General features: G+C 43.5%; 1 protein-coding gene across 2 annotated transcripts in view; it reads right to left on the bottom strand.

Annotated features, from left to right (window-relative positions):
- Positions 1-19,511, bottom strand: part of TTC39C (tetratricopeptide repeat domain 39C) — a 103,223-nt gene extending 83,712 nt beyond the window's left edge. For both annotated transcript variants that reach the window (XM_024757916.1, XM_024757915.1), the window contains exon 1: positions 19,418-19,511. In XM_024757916.1, the coding sequence (XP_024613684.1) occupies positions 19,418-19,470 (53 nt within the window). In that variant the 5' untranslated portion in view covers positions 19,471-19,511. The remainder of the gene's footprint in view (positions 1-19,417) is intronic.
- Between the last annotated feature and the right edge of the window lie 6 nt (positions 19,512-19,517).

Raw genomic sequence — 19,517 nt, forward strand, 5'->3', positions numbered from 1 at the left:
GGGCTTCCCTGGTGGCACAGTGGTTGAGAGCCCCCCTGCCAATGCAGGGGACATGGGTTCATGCCCCAGTCCGGGAAGATCCCACATGCGAGCGGCTAGGCCCGTGCGCCATGGCCACTGAGTCTGCGCGTCCAGAGCCTGTGCTCCGCGACGGGAGAGGCCACAACAGTAAGGGGCCAGCGTAACGCAAAAAAAAAAAGCTGGAGTAGCAATACTCAGATAAAATAGACTATTACAAGAGACAAAGAAGGACACTACATGATGATCAAGGGATCAATCCAAGAAAAAGATAATAACAATTGTAAATACATATGCACCCAACATAGGAGTACCCCAATATATAAAGCAAATACTAACAACCATAAAAGGAGAAACTGACAGTAACACAATAATAGTGGGGGACTAACACCCCACTTTCACCAATGGACAGATCATCCAGACAGAAGATCGATAAGGAAACACAGGCCTGAAATGACACATTAGACTAGATGGACTTAACTGATATTTATAGAGCATTCCATCCAAAAGCAGCAGAATACATTCTTCTCAGGTGCACGTGGAACATTCTCCAGGGCTGAACACATGCTGGGCCACAAAGTGAGCCCTGGTAAACTTAAGAAAACTGAAATCCTATCAGTCATCTTTTCCAACCACAATACTATGAGACCAGAAATCAACTACAAGAAAAAAAACTGTAAAAAACACAAAGACGTGGAGGCTAAACAATATGCTACTAAACAACCAACAGATCATTGAAGAAATCAAAGAGGAAATCAAAAAATACATAGAGACAAATGAAAACAAAAGCACGACTATCCAAAACCTATGGGATGCAGCAAAAGCAGTTCTAAGAGGGAAGTTTATAGCAATACAATCTTACCTCAGGAAATAAAAATCTCAAATAAACAACCTAACCTTACACCTAAAGCAACCAGAGAAAGAACAAACAAAACCCAAGGTAGTAGAAAGAAATAAATCGTAAAGATCAGAGCAGAAATACATGAAACAGAAACGAAGAAAATAGAAAACACCAATGAAACTAAAAGGTGTTTCTTTGAAAAGATAAAATTGATAAACCTTTAGTGAGACTCATCAAGAAAACAAGGGAGAGGGCTCATATCAATAAAACTAGAAATGAAAAAGGAGAAGTTTCAACAGACACCACAGAAATACAAAGCATCATAAGAGACTGTGATGAGCAACATATAACTATGACTATCTCAAGCAATTCTATGCTAATAAAATGGACAACCTGGAAGAAATGGACAAATTCTTAGAAAGGTACAATTTCCCAAGAATGAACCAGGAAGAAACAGAAAATATGAACAGACCAATCACAAGTACTGAAATTGAAAATGTGATTAAAAACTTCCAACAAACAGAAGTCCAGGACAAGATGGCTTCACAGGCAAATTCTATCAAGCATTTAGAGAAGAGTTAACACCTATCCTTCTGAAATTATTGCAAAAAACTGCAGGGGAAGGAATACTCCCAAACTCATTCTATGCGGCCACCATCACCCTGATACCAAAACCAGACAAAGATACCACAAAAAAAGAAAATTACAGACCCGATGAACACAGATGAATTACAGACCAGTATCACCGATGAACACAGATGCAAAAATCCTCAACAAAATACTAGCAATATGAATCCAACAATACATTAAAAGGATCATACACCATGATCAAGTGGTATTTATCCCAGGGATGCTAGGATTTTTCAATATCCACAAATCAATCAGAGTGATACACCACATCAACAAACTGAATAAAAACCATATGATCATCTCAATAGATACAGAAAAAGCTTTTGACAAAACTCAACACCCATTTATGATAAAAACTCACCAGAAAATGGGCATAGAGGGAACATGCTTCAACATAATAAAGCCCATATATGACAAGCCTACAGCTAACATCAACCAGAGAAAGAACAAACAATAGTGAAAAGTTGAAAGTATTTCCTCTAAGATCAGGAACAAGACAAGGATGTCCACTCTTACCACTTTTATTCAACATAGTTTTGGAAGTCCTAGCCATGGCAATCAGAGACAAAAAAGAAATAAAAGGAATCCAAATAGGAAAAGAAGAAGTAAAACTGCCTCTGTTTGCAGATGACATGATACTATACACAGAAAATCCTAAAGATGCTAACAGAAAACTACTAGAGCTCATCAATGAATTTGGTAAACTTGCAAGATACACAATTAATACACAGAAATCTGTTTCACTTCTATACACTAACAATGAAAGATCAGAAAGAGAAATTAAAGAAACAATCTCATTTACCATCACATCAAAAAGAATAAAATACCTAGGAATAAACCTACTGAAGGAACAAAAGACCTATGTTCAGAAAATTTATTATAAGACACTGACAAAAGAAATCACAGATGACAGAAACAGATGAAAAGATATACCATGCTCTTGGATTGGAAGAATCAATATTGTCAAAATAACTATACTACCCAAGGTAATCTACAGATTCAATGCAATCCCTATCAAACTACCAATGGCATTTTTCACAGAACTAGAACAAAAACTCTTCAAACTTGTATGGAGACACAAAAGACCGTGAATAGCCAAAGCAATCTTGAGAAAGAAAAACAGCGCTGGAGGAATCAGACTCCCTGACTTCAGACTATACTACAAAGCTACAGTAATCAAGATAGTATGGTCCTGGCACAAAAACAGAAATATAAATCAGTGGAACAGGACACAAAGCCCAGAAATAAACCCATGCACCTATGGTCAGTAAGTCTACGACAACAGAGGCCAAAACTATACAATGGAGAAAAGACAGTCTCTTCAATAAGTGGTGCTGAGAAAACTGGACAGCCACATGTAAAAAACATGAAATTAGAACACTCCCTAACACCATACACAAAAATAAACTCAAGATGGATTAAAGGACTAAATGTAAGAACAGATAATATAAAACTCTTAGAGGAAAACATAGGCAGAACACTCTATGACATAAAAGACATCACAGTAATATCTTTTTCAAGCTGTCTCTTAGAGTAATGGAAATAAAAACAAAAATAAACAAATGGGACCTAATTAAACTCAAAAGCTTTTGCACAACAAAAGCTCCCACAGAATGGGAGAAAATATTTGCAAATGATGAGACTGAGATTAGTCTACAAAATTTACAAACAGCTCATGTAGCTCATTATCGAAAAAAAAACCCAATCAAAAAATGGGGAGAAGATCTAAATAGACCTTTCTCCACAGAAGACATACAGATGGCCAAGAGACAGATGAAAAGATGCTCAACATTGCTAATTATTAGAGAAATGCAAATCAAAACTACAATGAGATATCATCTCACACCAGTCAGAAGGGCCATCATCAAAGTCTACAAACAGGGCTTCCCTGGTGGCGCAGTGGTTGAGAGTCTGCCTGCCAATGCAGGGGACACAGGTTCGTGCCCCGGTCTGGGAAGATCCCACATGCCGCGGAGCGGCGGGGCCCGTGAGCCATGGCCGCTGAGCCTGCATGTCTGGAGCCTGTGCTCCGCAACGGGAGAGGCCACAACAGTGAGAGGCCCGCATACCACACACACAAAAAGAAGTCTACAAACAATAAACGCTGGAAAGGGTGTGGAGAAAAGGGAACCCTCCAAGACTGTTGTGGGAATGTAAACTGCTAACAGCCATATGGAGAACAGTATGGAGGTTCCTTAAGAAAATAAAAACAGAGCTACCATATGATCAAGTAATCTCACTCCTGGGCATATAGCCAGAGAAAAACATGGTTCAAAAGGATACATGCACTCCAATGTTCACTGAAGCACTGTTTACAATAGCCAAGACATGGAAGTAACCTAAATACCCATCAACAGAGGAATGGATAAAGAAGATGTGGTACATATATACAATGGACTATTAATCAGCCATAAAAAAGAATGAAATAATGCCATTTGCAGCAACACAGATGGACCTGGAGATTATCATACTAAGTGAAGTCAGACAGAGGAAGACAAATATCATATGGTATCGCTTACATGTGGAATCTAAAAAAAAAATTATACAAATGAACTTATTTACAAAACAGACTCACAGACTTAGAGAACGAACCTATGGTTACTAGGAGGGATGAGTGGTGGGAGGGATAGACTGGGAGTTTGGGATTGACACGTACACACTACTATATTTAAAAAAGATAACCAGGGGCTTCCCTGGTGGCGCAGTGGTTGGGAGTCCGCCTGCCAATGCAGGGGATGCGGGTTCGTGCCCCGGTCCGGGAGGATCCCACATGCCGCAGAGGGCGGCTAGGCCCCTGAGCCATGGGTGCTGAGTCTGTGCTTCTGGAGCCTGTGCTCCACAGCAGGAGAGGCCACAGCGGTGGGAGGCCCGCGTACAATATGTATAACTGAATCACTTTGCTGTACACCTGAAAGTAACACATTGTTAATCAACTATGCTCCGATATAAAATAAAAATTTTAAAGATTTTTTTTAAATGGCAGAAGATATGAATAGAGACTGCTCCACAAAATATATACAAATGGCCAATAATCACATGAAAAGATGCTCAACATCACTAATCATTAGGGAAATAAAAATCAAAACCACAATGAGATATCACTTTACACCCATTAGGATGGCTAATGAAAAAAAGTTAGAAAAAAATAGTAAGTGTTGGCAAGGATGTGGAGAAATTGGAACCCTTGTGCACTGTTGATGAGAATGCAAAATGGTGTCACCTCTATGGAAAACGGTATGATAGTTGCTCAAAAAATTAGAAGTAGAATTATCCTATGATCCAGCAATTCCACTCTGGGTATATACCTCCCAAAGTTGAACACAAGGTCTCAAAGAGACACGTATACCCATGCTCATAGCAGCATTATTCACAATAGCTAAAACATGGAAGCAACCCAAGTGTCCTTTGACGATGGATGAATGGATAAACAAAATGTGATACAGACACACACACAATTCTGCCTTAAAAAGGAAGGAAATTCTAACACATTTTATATCATGGATGAAACTTTAAAGACATGCTAAGTGAATACGCCAGCCACGAAAGGACAAATACTTATGATTCCACGTATATGAGGTTCCTAGAATCATCAAATCCAGGGAAATAAAATGGAAGGGTGATTGCCAGGGACTGAGGAGAGGAGGAAGTGAAGAGTTTAATGGGTACAAATTTCAGGTTGGAAAGATTAAGTTCTGGAGATGGATGATGGTAACAGCTGCACAACAATGTAATCCTGCTTAATGCCACTGAACGATACTCTTAAAAATAGTTAAAAATGGTAATTTTATCTTATGTATATTTCACAATTGAAAATTTTCTAAACCTTAAAAACTTACTATCAGTTATAAATGTATAGGAAAGTTAAAAATAGGAAAATTTACATTCACTTAGTAGCGTGTAATTGAAAACATTTAATGCTCAGAAACACTGAGCATTAAAGTGTTTTACTTCTCTGTAAAATATGTATCAAGAGTGTTTGAACAGCACTTGCTTTCTTTTTGTCATATAACTCATGATGCAGAGGGAGTATTTTTGCTACTACGCCTCGGTGAACTGTCCTCTTTCTTACCAAGTCTGGATCAGCTTCCAACATTGTAGCCTCTGTGCCTTCAACGTTGTGAAGTATTTCTGAGATGCCTTTAATGTGAAGTTTTACATTCATCACCTCCTCTGGGACATCCTCATCTTTTCCCTTACAACCACTCTCCTCCTTTGTGTTGATAAGCTCACCTCCACTGGGCACCCGTGGGAGTCTCAATGGCAGAGACAACAATCCCAGGTTAGCTATTCCTTCTATAACTCCATTCGTATTTGATTCAAACTTCCTTTCCAGCATGATCACCTTTTTCTCTGCTGCACTTTCATCTTCGTTGGTCAAATCCCTCTTTCAAACAGCCGTTTTTGTAAAATGTCATGTGGGTTTATCACTATGAGACCAAGAGGCAACAACAATATACTCTGCTGTCTGTGTGGGAACTGAATAAGGGATGTGCAGTGCTCAATGACAGGCAGACTCTGAAACAAGTGATGGGACTGGCCACTGATGATGATGTGCATCTGTTACATCCGTGGTGATCTGTGGGCTGAAGAGCTAGCAGCTTGTGCATAGTTACTCACAGTACACACACAGGTGAAACTGAAATGTGAACCGTGTTTTGGGGGGTACTGGTTATTTAACTAACCTCTGGTAACTGAAATCCATGCATATTAGAACCAAGCAAAGCAAGTGCTGTATGTGTATAATTACAAACTGAGGTAAGAAGCCCAGAGGAAAGGAACGTGATTCTTAGCGAATGTTCAAGAATCTGAAAGAAGTCAGAGTGACTAGAAGTCAGAGTAAGGGAAGGGCACAGCCATGCAACATAAGGCTACAGAGTGACATGACTGATCAAAGTGTTGACGTTTTAAATGAAGGTTAATATCGATTCTAAAGCTTGTTAAAATGAAAATCATTGTCAATTTAAAGCTATTTTACTTTTCCATTTTTACATAAACCACCATATGAAAAGAGGAGCTATAAGCCTATTTTGTAGCATGAGTTTCTTTGGCTTTGTACAGCCCGAGCCTAGAAGCAACACAGTGAAATTATTTTAAAATATAAGAAAAAAAGGATTAAGCAGTAAATGGTCAAGGGCCAAACGAGGCAGGGCCAAGCCATACCACAGAGATGCTGTCCTGATCCTGAGAGTAGGAGGAGGTTATTTTAATTTCCTGGGACTGCTGCAATAAATTGTCACAAACTTAGTGGCATAAAACAATAGAAATCTTTTCTCTCCCAGTTCTGGAGGCCAGAAGTCCGAGAACAGTTTCCCTGGGCTGAAATCAAGGTGTGGGCAGGGCTGGGCTCCCTCTCGAGGCTTTAGGGAGAATCCATGCGTTGACTACTCCAGCTTCTGGGGACTGCCTGCATTCCTGGGCTTGTGGCTGCCACCACTCCAATCTTCATGGCTAATGTCTTCAAATTTCTTCTCTCTGCTCTGTTTTCATGTTTTCAGAGCAGTCTTCTCTATGCGTGTAAAATCTCCCTCTGCCTCCCTCTTACAAGGATATGTGCGACTGCATCTATCCAATCCAGGAGGATTGGCTATCCACCCAAATAATCAAGGATAATCTTCCCATCTCAAAATCTTTCACTTAATCACGCCTGCAAAGACCCTTTTCGTGGCCATCTAAGTTAACACTCAGTGGGTTCCAGGGATTAAGATATGGATATCTTTTGGAGGACCATTTTTCAGCCTACCACTGAGGCCATGAAAGGGCTCTTAGCAGAGGCAATATAATTAGACACAAAAAGATCATTCTGGTGGGGGTGGAGGAGGGACAGAGAGGAAAAGAGGAAGCCAGCTGGGCTCTGCAATTGTCCAAGGAGCGGTGGCTTGGACGAGGTGGTGGTGAAGAGAAGTGAATGGACTCAAGAGATACTCAGGAAGGAAAACTGGCAGACACAGAAGGTGAGGAAGAGAGGTGCCTAGAGGACCTCCAAGACTTCTGGAGTCTATAACCTTGTTGCAAGTGGTGCCACCCATGGAGCTTGGGAACATCAGAAGAGCAGATGTGCAGGAGACCATGAGGCTAAAGAAGGGACCTGCAAGACTGCTGGGTGATGCCAAGCAGCACAACAACAGAGTTCTTTTCAGAGGAAGCAGGAGAAACAGCATACGCTCTGGGGTTGGGGCCAGATCTCCCGCTCAAAATCTTTTTAACTTGGGTGCAGTAAGACTTCGTTTTGTCCCAAGCAAAGTGACAGTGGTAATACTTATCCTCAGCGCTGCTGAGAGAACCGGGATTAAGGGTAAAATTCACGAATCACAGCGTGTATTGACGGTAAGCACTGATCACCCGCTTGATTACCATTCACTGCCGTTCTCTGCCTGATCAGTAATGCAAGCAAAGACCAAGTCTGCTGTGTGACTATGTGACTGTAACACTTCTTACTTTATTCTGATTCCTCTCTAGCTTTGCTAATTCGTATTCGTTTATTGCTAAAGCCTGATGCTCATTTAGAGTTACTGATGTATTCTGAAAATAACTCATCAGGCTAAATAAAGTCAATTTTTTCTACAGTTTTTCTAATTGTGTCATTAACGTGTATCAAATATCTTCCTAACTCATCAGTATTTAGTTCCTTCTCTATCTTAAATCATACAAATAGATAATCAACTCAATCATCTCCCTTCTACATTAACAGCAGATGGAACCAGCATCGATAAACAATTTAAAAAGAGATCCTCCAAACTAAATATTATCAACTAGCTAAAAAGCCTTTCCAATCACCTGTCCAAAAAGGCTTATTGTTTTAAGTAACAAAATTGTGCTTTCATTAATTTTCTCATCTTTAAATTATCACAGGGTCCTTTTATTATGTGTGGAAATAATCCACAAACTGCATGAACACTTTGAGGATTAAACACACTCGGCTGTCTAGACAAGGAATTCAAACACTAAGTTATCTTAGATAATCACTTAGAAATTTTAGGAGATTTCTCTATTTTTCCGTTAAAAAGGCATTTTCAAAGTGAAACTAGAAACTTATTCTTCATAATAAAATTTTAGTAAACTAGTGCTCAGTTAACAACTCTGAACTTCATAAGAAAGTGTCTCTCACCAAAGCACCTACTTTTTCCTTTAGTTTTCAGTGGAGCATAGAGCAGGAAAATTTCATTTGGGTTTAGTTCATTATTCATAAGCTTCCTTAACTATAAACTTAGACTTGAACTGAATAGCTCCTTGATGAGGTTTTGTTTTACTCTGAGATAAAACAACATTCTTCTATCAAGAGAAAAGCTCACAATTTCAAGTTAGCCTCAACTACCCTCTCTCATGAGCCCAGCTCTGATCCAAGATGCCACAGAAGGGATACAAAAACCACTCAAACCATTCTGTCATTTGCTGCTATTTTTACATTGGTAATTGCTCCAGAACAAGAATACACTGGAATTTCACCACAGCAGGTCCTGACACTTGGCTAAACTACTTCAGACAGCTGTTTCCACTCTCCCATGGCCCTTCCCTCCTTTTTCTCCCTGTGATATTTCAAGAGGAGTAATTTCCAGCTCAATGTGTAATTTTAGTAATTCAAGGTAATGAGTGTCTCACCAATCATCAATACACAAAGACCGAAAAACTTGTGGATGCCCGTGGTTGAGAGCTGAAGCAAATGGCATTCCAGATATAAACTCTTGTTCTTTTCTGAGCAATTAAGTTGTTGCAAACCTTGCTATTGTCCAGGAGACAACCAATTTCTCCAACAACTGCAGTCCTACAAAAGCCAGCCCCATTTCGCCTTGGGTAGTTCAAGAGTCACAACATCAGATAAGTATGCAACTGATGGATGCAACGTGATTCTTTACTTTAGACCCCAATAAAGTTGAGGGTGAGCATGATTTACAAGACACAAAGATATCAAGTTCCTTTTTGCTCCAGAGATGAGCTGACAACACATAACTAGAGATTTTGCAATTCACTATTCAAAATGAAGGGGGTAAAAGCACTTGAAGCCTTGACAGTGACTCATCCTGGAAGCCGTCCCAAAGCAGCCATGCAGCATGGATTTCCATTTAATCCAATTGCCCCTCAAAACCCAAATTTCTGTCATTTAGTAAATTCAACTTGGATTTGAATACAAAATATCATTTTCCCTCATTTTCTGTCCACTTAGAATAGTACCAAAAATTTTACTTGACAGAGATAAAGTGATACAAACATTTAAAAATCTGTTTATCTGGTGAATGACTTACATCATGGAAGTAAAACCTGAAGAAGGGCTGCTGTAGCCATGAGGCGAGGAAGTGACTTCCAAAGCAAAAGGCGTCTATCTCGATAAGGAGGCCAAAGTGGGAAGAACAGCAAATAATGCTTATTAACCATGGGAACCCAGAAAGAGACGCATCGTGCTCAGATTCACGTCCTAGAAAAGCTCCACTCAGAAGGAATACAATGGTGCAATCAAGCATGTAAAAGACAGGTTGAGCTAACACGTACTGTGGGATGCAGTTGATGGCGTGGCTGCGGCTGGAAAGACACAGGTCCTGCATGCTGGCTCCGCAATGAGAATAAAGAAGGGAAGGGACCCCAGTGGTTCTCCATCCCCCTGGAGGAACAGAAGAACCTGCACTGACATCCCTTCCTGGAGCTCTAAGAGCCCTAGAAGCAGCCGTGTGTGACCTGGAAACGCTGGCGTTCAGAGGCAGCAACCGGTGAGGCCAACACTGGAGGAACCCCGCGGTGCGCTCTGCCCTCGCACCCAGGGTCACAGACACACCGGGGGCACTGCCTCCTCCAGCACGTACCCTCTGCAGCAGCCCTGCCAGCCCGGGCTTGCCTCCCCTTCCTGCTGCTCCCAGCGGGCCCAGGATTTCAGCTGCGGAGACTGAACCTGGTCTTGAGCCCTACACCTCAAGCCTAGTACCTCTCAATGGAGGTGTTCTGGAAATCTGTGGCGGCCATTTTGGGGTAACACAATGACGGCAGCAGAATGGGCCAAGGACCCCAGACGTCCTCAATGTACAAGAAAGTCCCAAGTATCACCCCATGTCCCACACAACCTCTGAAGGTCTTTCCATTATTTAGTTCTAAAATCCACCGCCATTGACTTACAAGCACAAAATCATTCTGTCCTTGTTTAAATATACCCTTTCTCAAGATCTGTTCACAACTGTAGAAAACCATGTAACAGCCACACTGCTTGCGGCATCTGAGCTGCCAACACACCACAGCTACACCAGCCCGCGCCTGCAGCTATCACATGCCAGAATTTCAAAGGGATGCTGAAAACTCCTTTACATATATTTAAAGCCAAGTTATTAAAGATCCATGAAATACTGGATACCAAGGATTTTCATTAATAAATTTCATTTTTGCCATCTATTAAGAATCGGTAGCACACTGAAATTTGTATCAGGAGAACTGCACAGAGAATTTATTTACTTGGGGTTTCTTATTTTTCTACCTTACTCTGATACTGTCCTCAGGGTGACACACCTCCCACCCTACCCTAACTTCCCTATAAACTTTTTCCAATTCATCCTCTAATCCTAGAAATCTATTAAGGGCTTTGGTCTCCAAAGTACTGGGTTTGGGGAGGGATTTAAAGATGGGAGATCTGTTTTCTGAGACACTTTGTCAGCACACATCCCAGGTCCTAACGCTGTGAATTAATTATGCTGACAATAACCTGACACAGGCAGCCAGGTTCATTGCAAAAAATGCTTCCTCATTTTCTCCACGTCAACAGTCCATGGTTTGCCTTGGCATATCATGCTACTTCGCTTAAGGCTGTTCCCCGGTTTTCTCTTAAGAGACAAAGAAGTGTCGTCTGTTACCTCTTTTATGTCAAATGTATCTACTCTCTCCTTTTTCTCCTACGGAATGGCTTCTGATCATCTCTTAAATCCAAATTTATTCATTGTACACAGGTGCAAGCACCTAACTAGTTCATCTTCTGATGAAGGTGTGCTGAGCATTTACATTTTGAAATACATGTAATTTTGTGTTATGAATTTCTTTTTACTTCTCCTTTATGATACTATTTGGGCATTCTACTGACTTTTAGACATTATACGTGTGGGCAGGTCATTTCATCTGTCAGTTTCATTTTAGGATCACAGAAAGGGAATTACACAATATTATATCTGTTATAAAGAAAGGGCATTAGATTTGAGAGAGTCGAGAGCCATCCATCTGGAAAGCTTCCCCTCCCAACCTCAAAGTTCTTCCAGAGACCAGTTCTTCCTGAAATTCAGGACAGGGATTGTGGAGTCGAGAAGCTAGACTCCTGCCTTCTCCTGCCAGAGAGGCAAGTAACACCAGCATGTCATGCCGCCACCATCCGGGGTAACGCAGAGCGCTGGGGGAGGCTGATGGGAGCAGTGGAAGGGCTGGCCAGTGAGGGTAGGCCTCTGACCAGAAACAACATGCGGTGGAGGAAGGCCAGGTGCAGCTGAGACGCATGGCCACTTCAGAAGCAGGAGACCTCATCAGAGCCTCCGATTTCCCTTTGATGGCACCGGTCAAGACTGGCATGTGCTTGGCGGCAGCTCTGCTCCCCATCACCCCACACTATGCACTGGGCAGCCTGGATGCACCAAAGGGAAGAGGCTGAAGAGCCAGAGAGGAGTCCTGCCACCTGCGTATGAGAAGCTGAGCATCAGTTCAGGGGGTGCTTGGAGCCCCTCCACTGGGTCCAGACACGTCCACTGCACCTGAGAATGCAGGAGGGGTCTGAGGAATCAAGGCTCCTGAAGGGCACTACCCCTGGGCTGCACACGCAAATAAAGGGGAGCTGACATGCCTATAAAACCTCTTGGACCCCACATTACCGCAGCAACCTCAGGAAGGTCAGGACCACCCGACGAGAAGTCTACCCACCTCGGCCCTCTCGCCCAGACAGGCAGCCGTGTAAACGATGCCCATACATCACGGTGCTGGATAAAGCGGCGGAAGGATGCTGCAGGAGCGCCACCACCTCTCATGGAAATCTGAGCTGTGTCTTGAATGACCAGTCAGAACTAGTTAGATAACACAAAAGTCTCCAGCATGACTAACTTGGAAAGGACCTAGAAAGAGGCGGGAGGGAGGCAGGGAAGCAGACAGGACAGATGAGAGCACACCCTATGCCAAGCCAAGACCTCGGACTTCATCCTGAGGCCAGCTGGGAGCCACAGAGCATCTAAAGCTCGGGTGACACACTCCCCACGGACAGGCCTCTCTGGTGGTTTATCAGATCGCCTGTGGGTATCAGAGTGTGGTTTGCAGATTTCTGGGGAAACTAACCCCAAAATGACATTAGCAGCACACAGGTAAACTTCTCATAGTGTAAGAGCTACAGAAGCGAGGTAGCGTAGTGCTGTGGTTAAACACTCAGGCTCTGCAGCCGCACACCCTGGGTTCAAAGCCAGCTCTCCCACTTACTGTGAAACCTTGGGCAGGTCATCCAATGTCACTGCGCTTCCCCCCAGCCCCCTGTAAGAGGGAGGTGACAAGAGCACCCCTCACAGAGCTGCGGGGAGGATAAAGTGAGCATTAACACACGGGGAGTGCTGATGTGTGGCCTGGCACAGAGAAAGTACCACCTAGTATTTACCATTACGTGTTTATTTTTGATGCATCATTAGGAAAAATAAGTTACCTAAACCAGTGATTTCACAGATATTACGGCTCGGATAAGACTGAGTGTTAAAGTGACTCTTTCTGCAGCAGATTTAGAGGTACTAAGTGAGCAATGCCTGCCCGAAGCAGGGACACACTTCTCACCTTTGTGTCCTGCACACGGTGGACCTTCTCTAAGGGCTTTCTCCATCATAACGGACCGTTTTCCTATAAGACAAGAGTAACTCCCTGTTGTATATCTATTTCTTGTGTTCTGAAATTCTTGAGCAAGAAGGAAGAGATGGAGAAAGCAACCTTAGCTTAGGGGGAAAAGGGCGGAGACGGTCAACCAGCAACCACCTTTACACACAAAGAAGAACCCAGTGTCCGTCTTCAAATCAGACGTCAGAAGTCACTCACGCACATCTAGACAGCAAATTTACGAACCGCTTTCTAGAACATGTGTCTGTAACTACGTGTGGTGACAAATGCTAACTAGACTTATTGTGCTGATCACCGCACAATATATACAAACATCACATCATCACGTTGCACACCTGAAACTAGGGTGTTGCATGACAACTGTACCTCAAAAAACACGCGTGCAAAGTCACTTGTTCAGAAACTGGGATGCATTTCTCCGAATAACAAGGCTTCAAGTGGTGACTAGATCCTCAGGTTAGCCCACAAAGACCTATTCAATCCCAAACCGGACCTCTGTGACCAGCTGAACAGCGTACTGCAAATGTAAGGGACGGAGTAGGTGGAGGGAAAAGTCTAAGACGGAGACGAGTTCCTCCCCGAGTAACCCCAGCCCCTTGCACGGGGCAGAGGCGGTGCTAAACCAAGTTTTGAAATAACAGCCGTCTACTTTCTGTGCTTCTCTTATCCTCTCTCCTCTCCTGGAGTCCTCAGCATGGGCCTCTTCAAATTCCGCCCCACCCCCCGCCCCACTGTTGCTGGGTAAGTAGGAGGGTGACCCTGGCAAAGGAGACTGGGGTGTGAAAAATGGGATTTCAGGAGCTAAAAAAGTCTGTGCAAACTTAGTCTGTGTCTAAGCCCTGAAACACAATGGTGTGTTTGGGGGTCCACAGGGTGTTCCGTGTAAAGAGAGGAAAGAGCACCTCAAGCCATCCCACCCCCGCGGTACAGGTGGTCACTTTTTTCTGACAATTTCCTATATAAACTCTCCCGTTATCCTACAGGCGGCTGCAGTTTTTTAAAAAAAATTCCAATTAAGCCAAATGAATCTTTAATTGGGATCTTTTCAGACAGTGCAATAGTTGGGGGGAAAAAAATCAGCCTTTTTCCAAACACACTGCTGAGTTGAGGAGGATGGAAAAGGGCAGCAGCTGAGTCTCCTCCGTGCCGCCAGTTCCCTACACCATTTCCCGCTTTCCCGGGCTTCTCCTCTTCCTGCATTTCTGCACCTATGGACTCGCCAGGGACTCTGGCAGCGAGGCCCAGGCACCCGGGCTCTGGGAGCAGCCAGATCATGCAGGAAACAAGGGCAGCCCGCAAGCTCTCCCTGGCGTCCAGAGCATCTGACACAGTGCTGGGCACACAAGAGGCTCCGACGCCTACTGGCTCAGTTACAAAAGCCTTTTGAGTTTTTCCAGGGAGAACTACGGTTTGTACCAGGGGTCATCAAACTCTTTCTGTAAGGGGCTGGAGAGTAAATATTTTAGGCTTTGCAGGCTGTAGGCTCTGCATAGCTATTCACAGAGAAGATACATAAATAAGCAAGTCTGGCTGTGTCCCAATAAAACTTTATTTACAAAAGCAGCCAGCCAGATTTGGCCCATGGGGCCTAGTCTGCAATCCCTGGATTATACTGAGCCATCTCTATGGTAAGACTGGCTCCACGATCAACACGCTCACAAATAAGGCCACGTGTCATACTGCTTGGTCATATGTACCATAAACTGTGTTAAACAATTTAGGATCCATACATTCATTTTAAACATACACGTTACCGTGAATTTTTCTTGCTTTTTGTTTTTAATACATTTTTGCCATTTTTATACTTTAAAATAAAGTGGAAAAGAAAAACATCACAATTCGTAATACCGACTATGCCCTAATTCTATATCAAGGCCTCATTCATGCATATTTATCATCAGTGATCATTCACTTTTAACCATTACATGCTTTTTGTTTGAGTTGACGATGACCAAACGGGGCTTTTTAATAATATCTACAGCCAGAAAGTCGTAGTCATGTTGGCAGAGGTAAACAAAGCAGATGTTTTAGGGTCAGTTAAAGCAGATGGAGATGGTGACCTGAAGGGGAGGAGAGACAGGAAATGCCACACCTATGAAATAAGAACCACAAAGCTCTTTGGGCCAGGAGCTCCAAATGTCTTCTGTTCTCCTCAGAGTTCAGTGTGTTTCACCTCTACTAGTCCTTCCATTAAAAAAGTAGTATCTCAAGCCAAAAAGAGAAAAAGATGGTGACATTAGGATCCTGAGGCCCAAGGAGCCAGGTGTTAATTACAGATGTGACGGCCACACTGTGAAGGATGACGGTCATCGGAGAGCATGAGTTAACTAAACACCCTGAAAGGCAGAGCTGACTCCCAGCAAACATGGATCAACCAGCGGATCTGAGAAAAATCAAGTGTAGAAAAACCATCCAACGTGACAATCATATAACACTAATAAGCTGGCAGCTCTCACCCCCCTTCTCCAGAAGCCATTTCACACCTCCTCTCCTAGAGTTCCATTTCCACCCACCTCCGCTAACGTTCTCCTCCCTCCCCTCCCCCACCCCAACTCTTTCTCCTTCAACTTACTCACTTTCACCTCATCATGGCGCTCAGCAACAGTTCCTCTGGAAAATTTTCCTTCAAGCTGGGCTACACATTCCTTCTCTCCAGTCCTACAGGCTACGTCTCCCAGCCTCCCCACCGGCCAATCTTAACCTGCACCTCAACACCTAAAAACCTAGTAGTGCCTGTCTCGTGCACATAACCACAGCCTATCTTTTATCACGAGCCTGAGTACCTACAGGTCTGAGTGTGTGTCACACACATGAACGTCGTTAACAGTGAGAGTGTGTATGTGTGTGGGAGATGGAGTGAACACTGCTGAATGAGAGCACTGAGCACCCCCCCACCCCGACCAACACGAGGAATGTGATTTCAGATGGTCAGGATCACGAACTTACAAAGGTATATCCTTGGGCTTAAAGCAGCACCACTGTACCCCAACCTCTGGGAACACATCTCCCAGTGCATGATGGGGGCTGAGCATCAACAGGCAGCAGTAGTTACACTACTACTATAGTTACAACGGAAGTGGCAGCTACATTTTGAAATCCCAACTACTGCTGGAAGTGGCAGCTACATTTTGAAATCCCAACTACGGAGTCTCATATCTCAAAAGAAAGCCTCTACTGTGCATGTATTTTTAACTCCTATATGTACAATATCTGAATTATACAATCCCGGCTTTCCACAAATTCAGAATGGCCAAGTAACCATTTCTCATTACGTAGCTGTTGGGGAAACTTTTATAATCCCAGTAAGGTGGCAAGAGAAAGTGACCTTCTTGCTTTAAGTTTCTTAAAGTGTTATTGTTACACTAGGCACAAAACGTTTCTACTGTTAAACTAATGATAGGATTCTGGAATTTTTACTACAATGGGAAGGGTGGTGACAAAAGAATCCTAAGAAAAGAGATCATCTAATTGTTCTATCTTCTGTAGAGAAACTGAGCTAGAGGTGTTCCTCAAACACTTACGAAGTCACTGCTGGGTTTTCCAGCTGGTCATTTGACTCTGGAACTGCAAGAGAAGTATAAGTATCCCAATGCATAATAGGACCCAAGTCTTATCAAACACATTATGTGAGGCTAACTTTAAATAGAAAGGCTACCTGCATTCGGGACATTGTGTCTTCTGTTCAAACTATGCCATCAAGAAGAAAGAACAAGAGTAGTGAGGAAGACACCAGGCACAAAAGCTAGTGTTTATTGAGCGCTTACGCGGTGCCAGCTACCGTGAATTCTTTTAATACTAACCACCACCCTACAGGTGTGCGCGATTCCCATTTTATAGGCAAGAAAGCAAATTGAGAAACCAAAGTCAGCAGCTACGAAAAGTGGACAACCAGGATGGCCACCCTGGTTGCCGGACAGCTGATAGGATTAATGCTACCACTATCCACTCCTAAAAAAAAGTTTAAGTTGCTGGAAAACAAGGTCACAGGGCAAATTACAAAATATAATCAATTAGGCAGGACAGGCAGGAATGGTTTAAAGAAAAGAGCCCTGGATTTAGAACCAGGGCTTGTGTCCTGGGCCACGCTAAACACGGAGACTTGAGTGCCTCGTTACAACACTGTCATGATGAAATACACCTCTCTCTTTTGTTGTCAGTGGAATAGTGAGAATATAAGGGAATGTGCCTGGCACTGTGCTTAGCAGAGAAGACATACTACAGTATCTTGTTCTTTTATCCTCGGTTCCCATTTCAAAATATAAGCAGACAGCTACAACTCCTAGCTATCCAGCATAAGCCCCTCACCCCAGACCCCTCCCCCTCCCCTCAGCCCCAGTGCCCACAGAGAAACACTTTCAAGGTGTATCTTTCCGCCCTTGCTGTGAGAAGAGCTTTCCTAATGCTCAAAATTTGCCCTCTACCAACAGTGCATACAGAGGTGTCTAGATGAGGCAAAATGACTTAGTTCATGCCTTTCAATATATGGGAAGCATGACGTAGTAATTTAAGTACGTTAAAGCAGTTTAGAGGGAAAAGAAGATCATTAAAATAAGTAACAGAACATTTCAAGGCAAGAAGTGATGAAATATGCAAGCACCGTGTCTTGATCAGCAACTGAAGAAAATAAACTTGACTCAGACTTTCTCCACTCCTCTCTGATACAACATAAATGCCCATGTCTTTAAAGAGTCAAAGCACAGTAAGTGAAACTTTTTTTCATGAAATACATTCTCAGATGGCTAAAATAAGCTACAGGAGACACTGTGAGACGAACGAGTCTTTTAAATCTATCCTCTGGAAATCCTTGATGAAACTCTGGCTTGAAATCAGACTGAATGCTTTAAAAATAAAATGTTCTGAATAAAGCTAAGAAGTTTCCATTTGCAGATTTTTTTAAAAAACTGATTTAAAAGTAAAATGTCTCCGTGAAAAGTTTATAGTTGTGAGATACTTGCTTTGCCATTAAGCATGTGGAAGCTCCCACCGGAAGAAACCACCATTCTTTTAAGTCTGAAAACTTCAGGCGTCTGTATCCCACCGTCCCTCATTTGCTCACAGACTGTGGCTCTCAATCACAGCTGCACATTTGGTTTGGTCCTCTAATTCCTACCAAACCACCGGCTCTAAAGAAATGCAGCAATTGGCCCTTAAACATTTACAGGGAAGCTGCTAATCAACATCCTTGAGTCTTGTCAACACTAGAAGGACAAATTACAAACTTGCTTCCTAAACCAGAAAGCGGATGCTTCTGCTCCCCAAAGAAATTGAAGGCTCCTCCCACACCCACGAGAAAGCAACCAGGTTTTAGTTCTTTTGCTTCATTTTTAAAAAGAATAAAAAATTAACTGAACACACGTGTGCTTCCTCCCACTCTCCCGTATATTTAGAATCCCTCCATTTTCTTCTACCTTTAAAGTTAGAGAAATCCATCATAAATTCGCTCGCTTGAAAGGCATTAGCAACTCATTTTGGGGACTGAGTTTCAGAAGAAAGGCAGAGAGAGATGAGTAAGAGTTCGGCTGATTCTTTTTTTTTTTTTTTTAATTCCTGCACGGCCAGGCAGTTATACATATCTGTTTTCAAACAAGGAAAGCGTTTGCAATGCACAACGATGCAAAGTAACGCGAGGCACAAGAAACAGGCACGATGGCTCGTGCGGTCCGTGTCACAAAGGCAGCACGCTAGTCGGAGTCACAACCCTGCAAGTCCCGGGCTCGCGGCTGCCTCAAATCGCATCCGGTCCCAAGTCTCAAAGCCAACGGGCTCCAGAGCCGGCGGCGGGGGAGGCGACCCATGAGAGAGAATCGGACAAACACCGGACGCCCCTCTTGGAGGGCGAGGCCGAGAGAAAGTGAGGGAAGAGAGCAGGAGCCGGGAAGACACGCGGCAAGTCCCGCGGAGGGAAAGGACCACGGAGCAGGGGTGGAGGCGGAAGGGGAGATGTGGCAAGGCGCCGGCTGCAGCTCAGGCAGAGGGACAAGACACGGGGAAAGGCGACAGGGCAAAGGATCACTGACCGACGGGAGGGGGAGGGGGCTTCTGGGACGGGCCGCAAAGGGAAGCGCGCGAGCCGGCCCCGAGGGGCGCGTGTCGGGCGGGGGAGCGAGGCGCGTCAGTCACCTGTATTGTTTGAAAAGCTGGTCCGACTCCCTAAAGCCGTTGTTGAGCAGCATGTTGATGCCGGCGAGGGCCAGCTCCGCGTCCTGCAGGGGCGCCGCCG

The sequence above is a fragment of the Neophocaena asiaeorientalis genome, unplaced genomic scaffold, assembly GCF_003031525.2.
Source record: "Neophocaena asiaeorientalis asiaeorientalis breed wild unplaced genomic scaffold, Neophocaena_asiaeorientalis_V1.1 scaffold142, whole genome shotgun sequence".
NCBI lineage: Eukaryota > Metazoa > Chordata > Mammalia > Artiodactyla > Phocoenidae > Neophocaena > Neophocaena asiaeorientalis.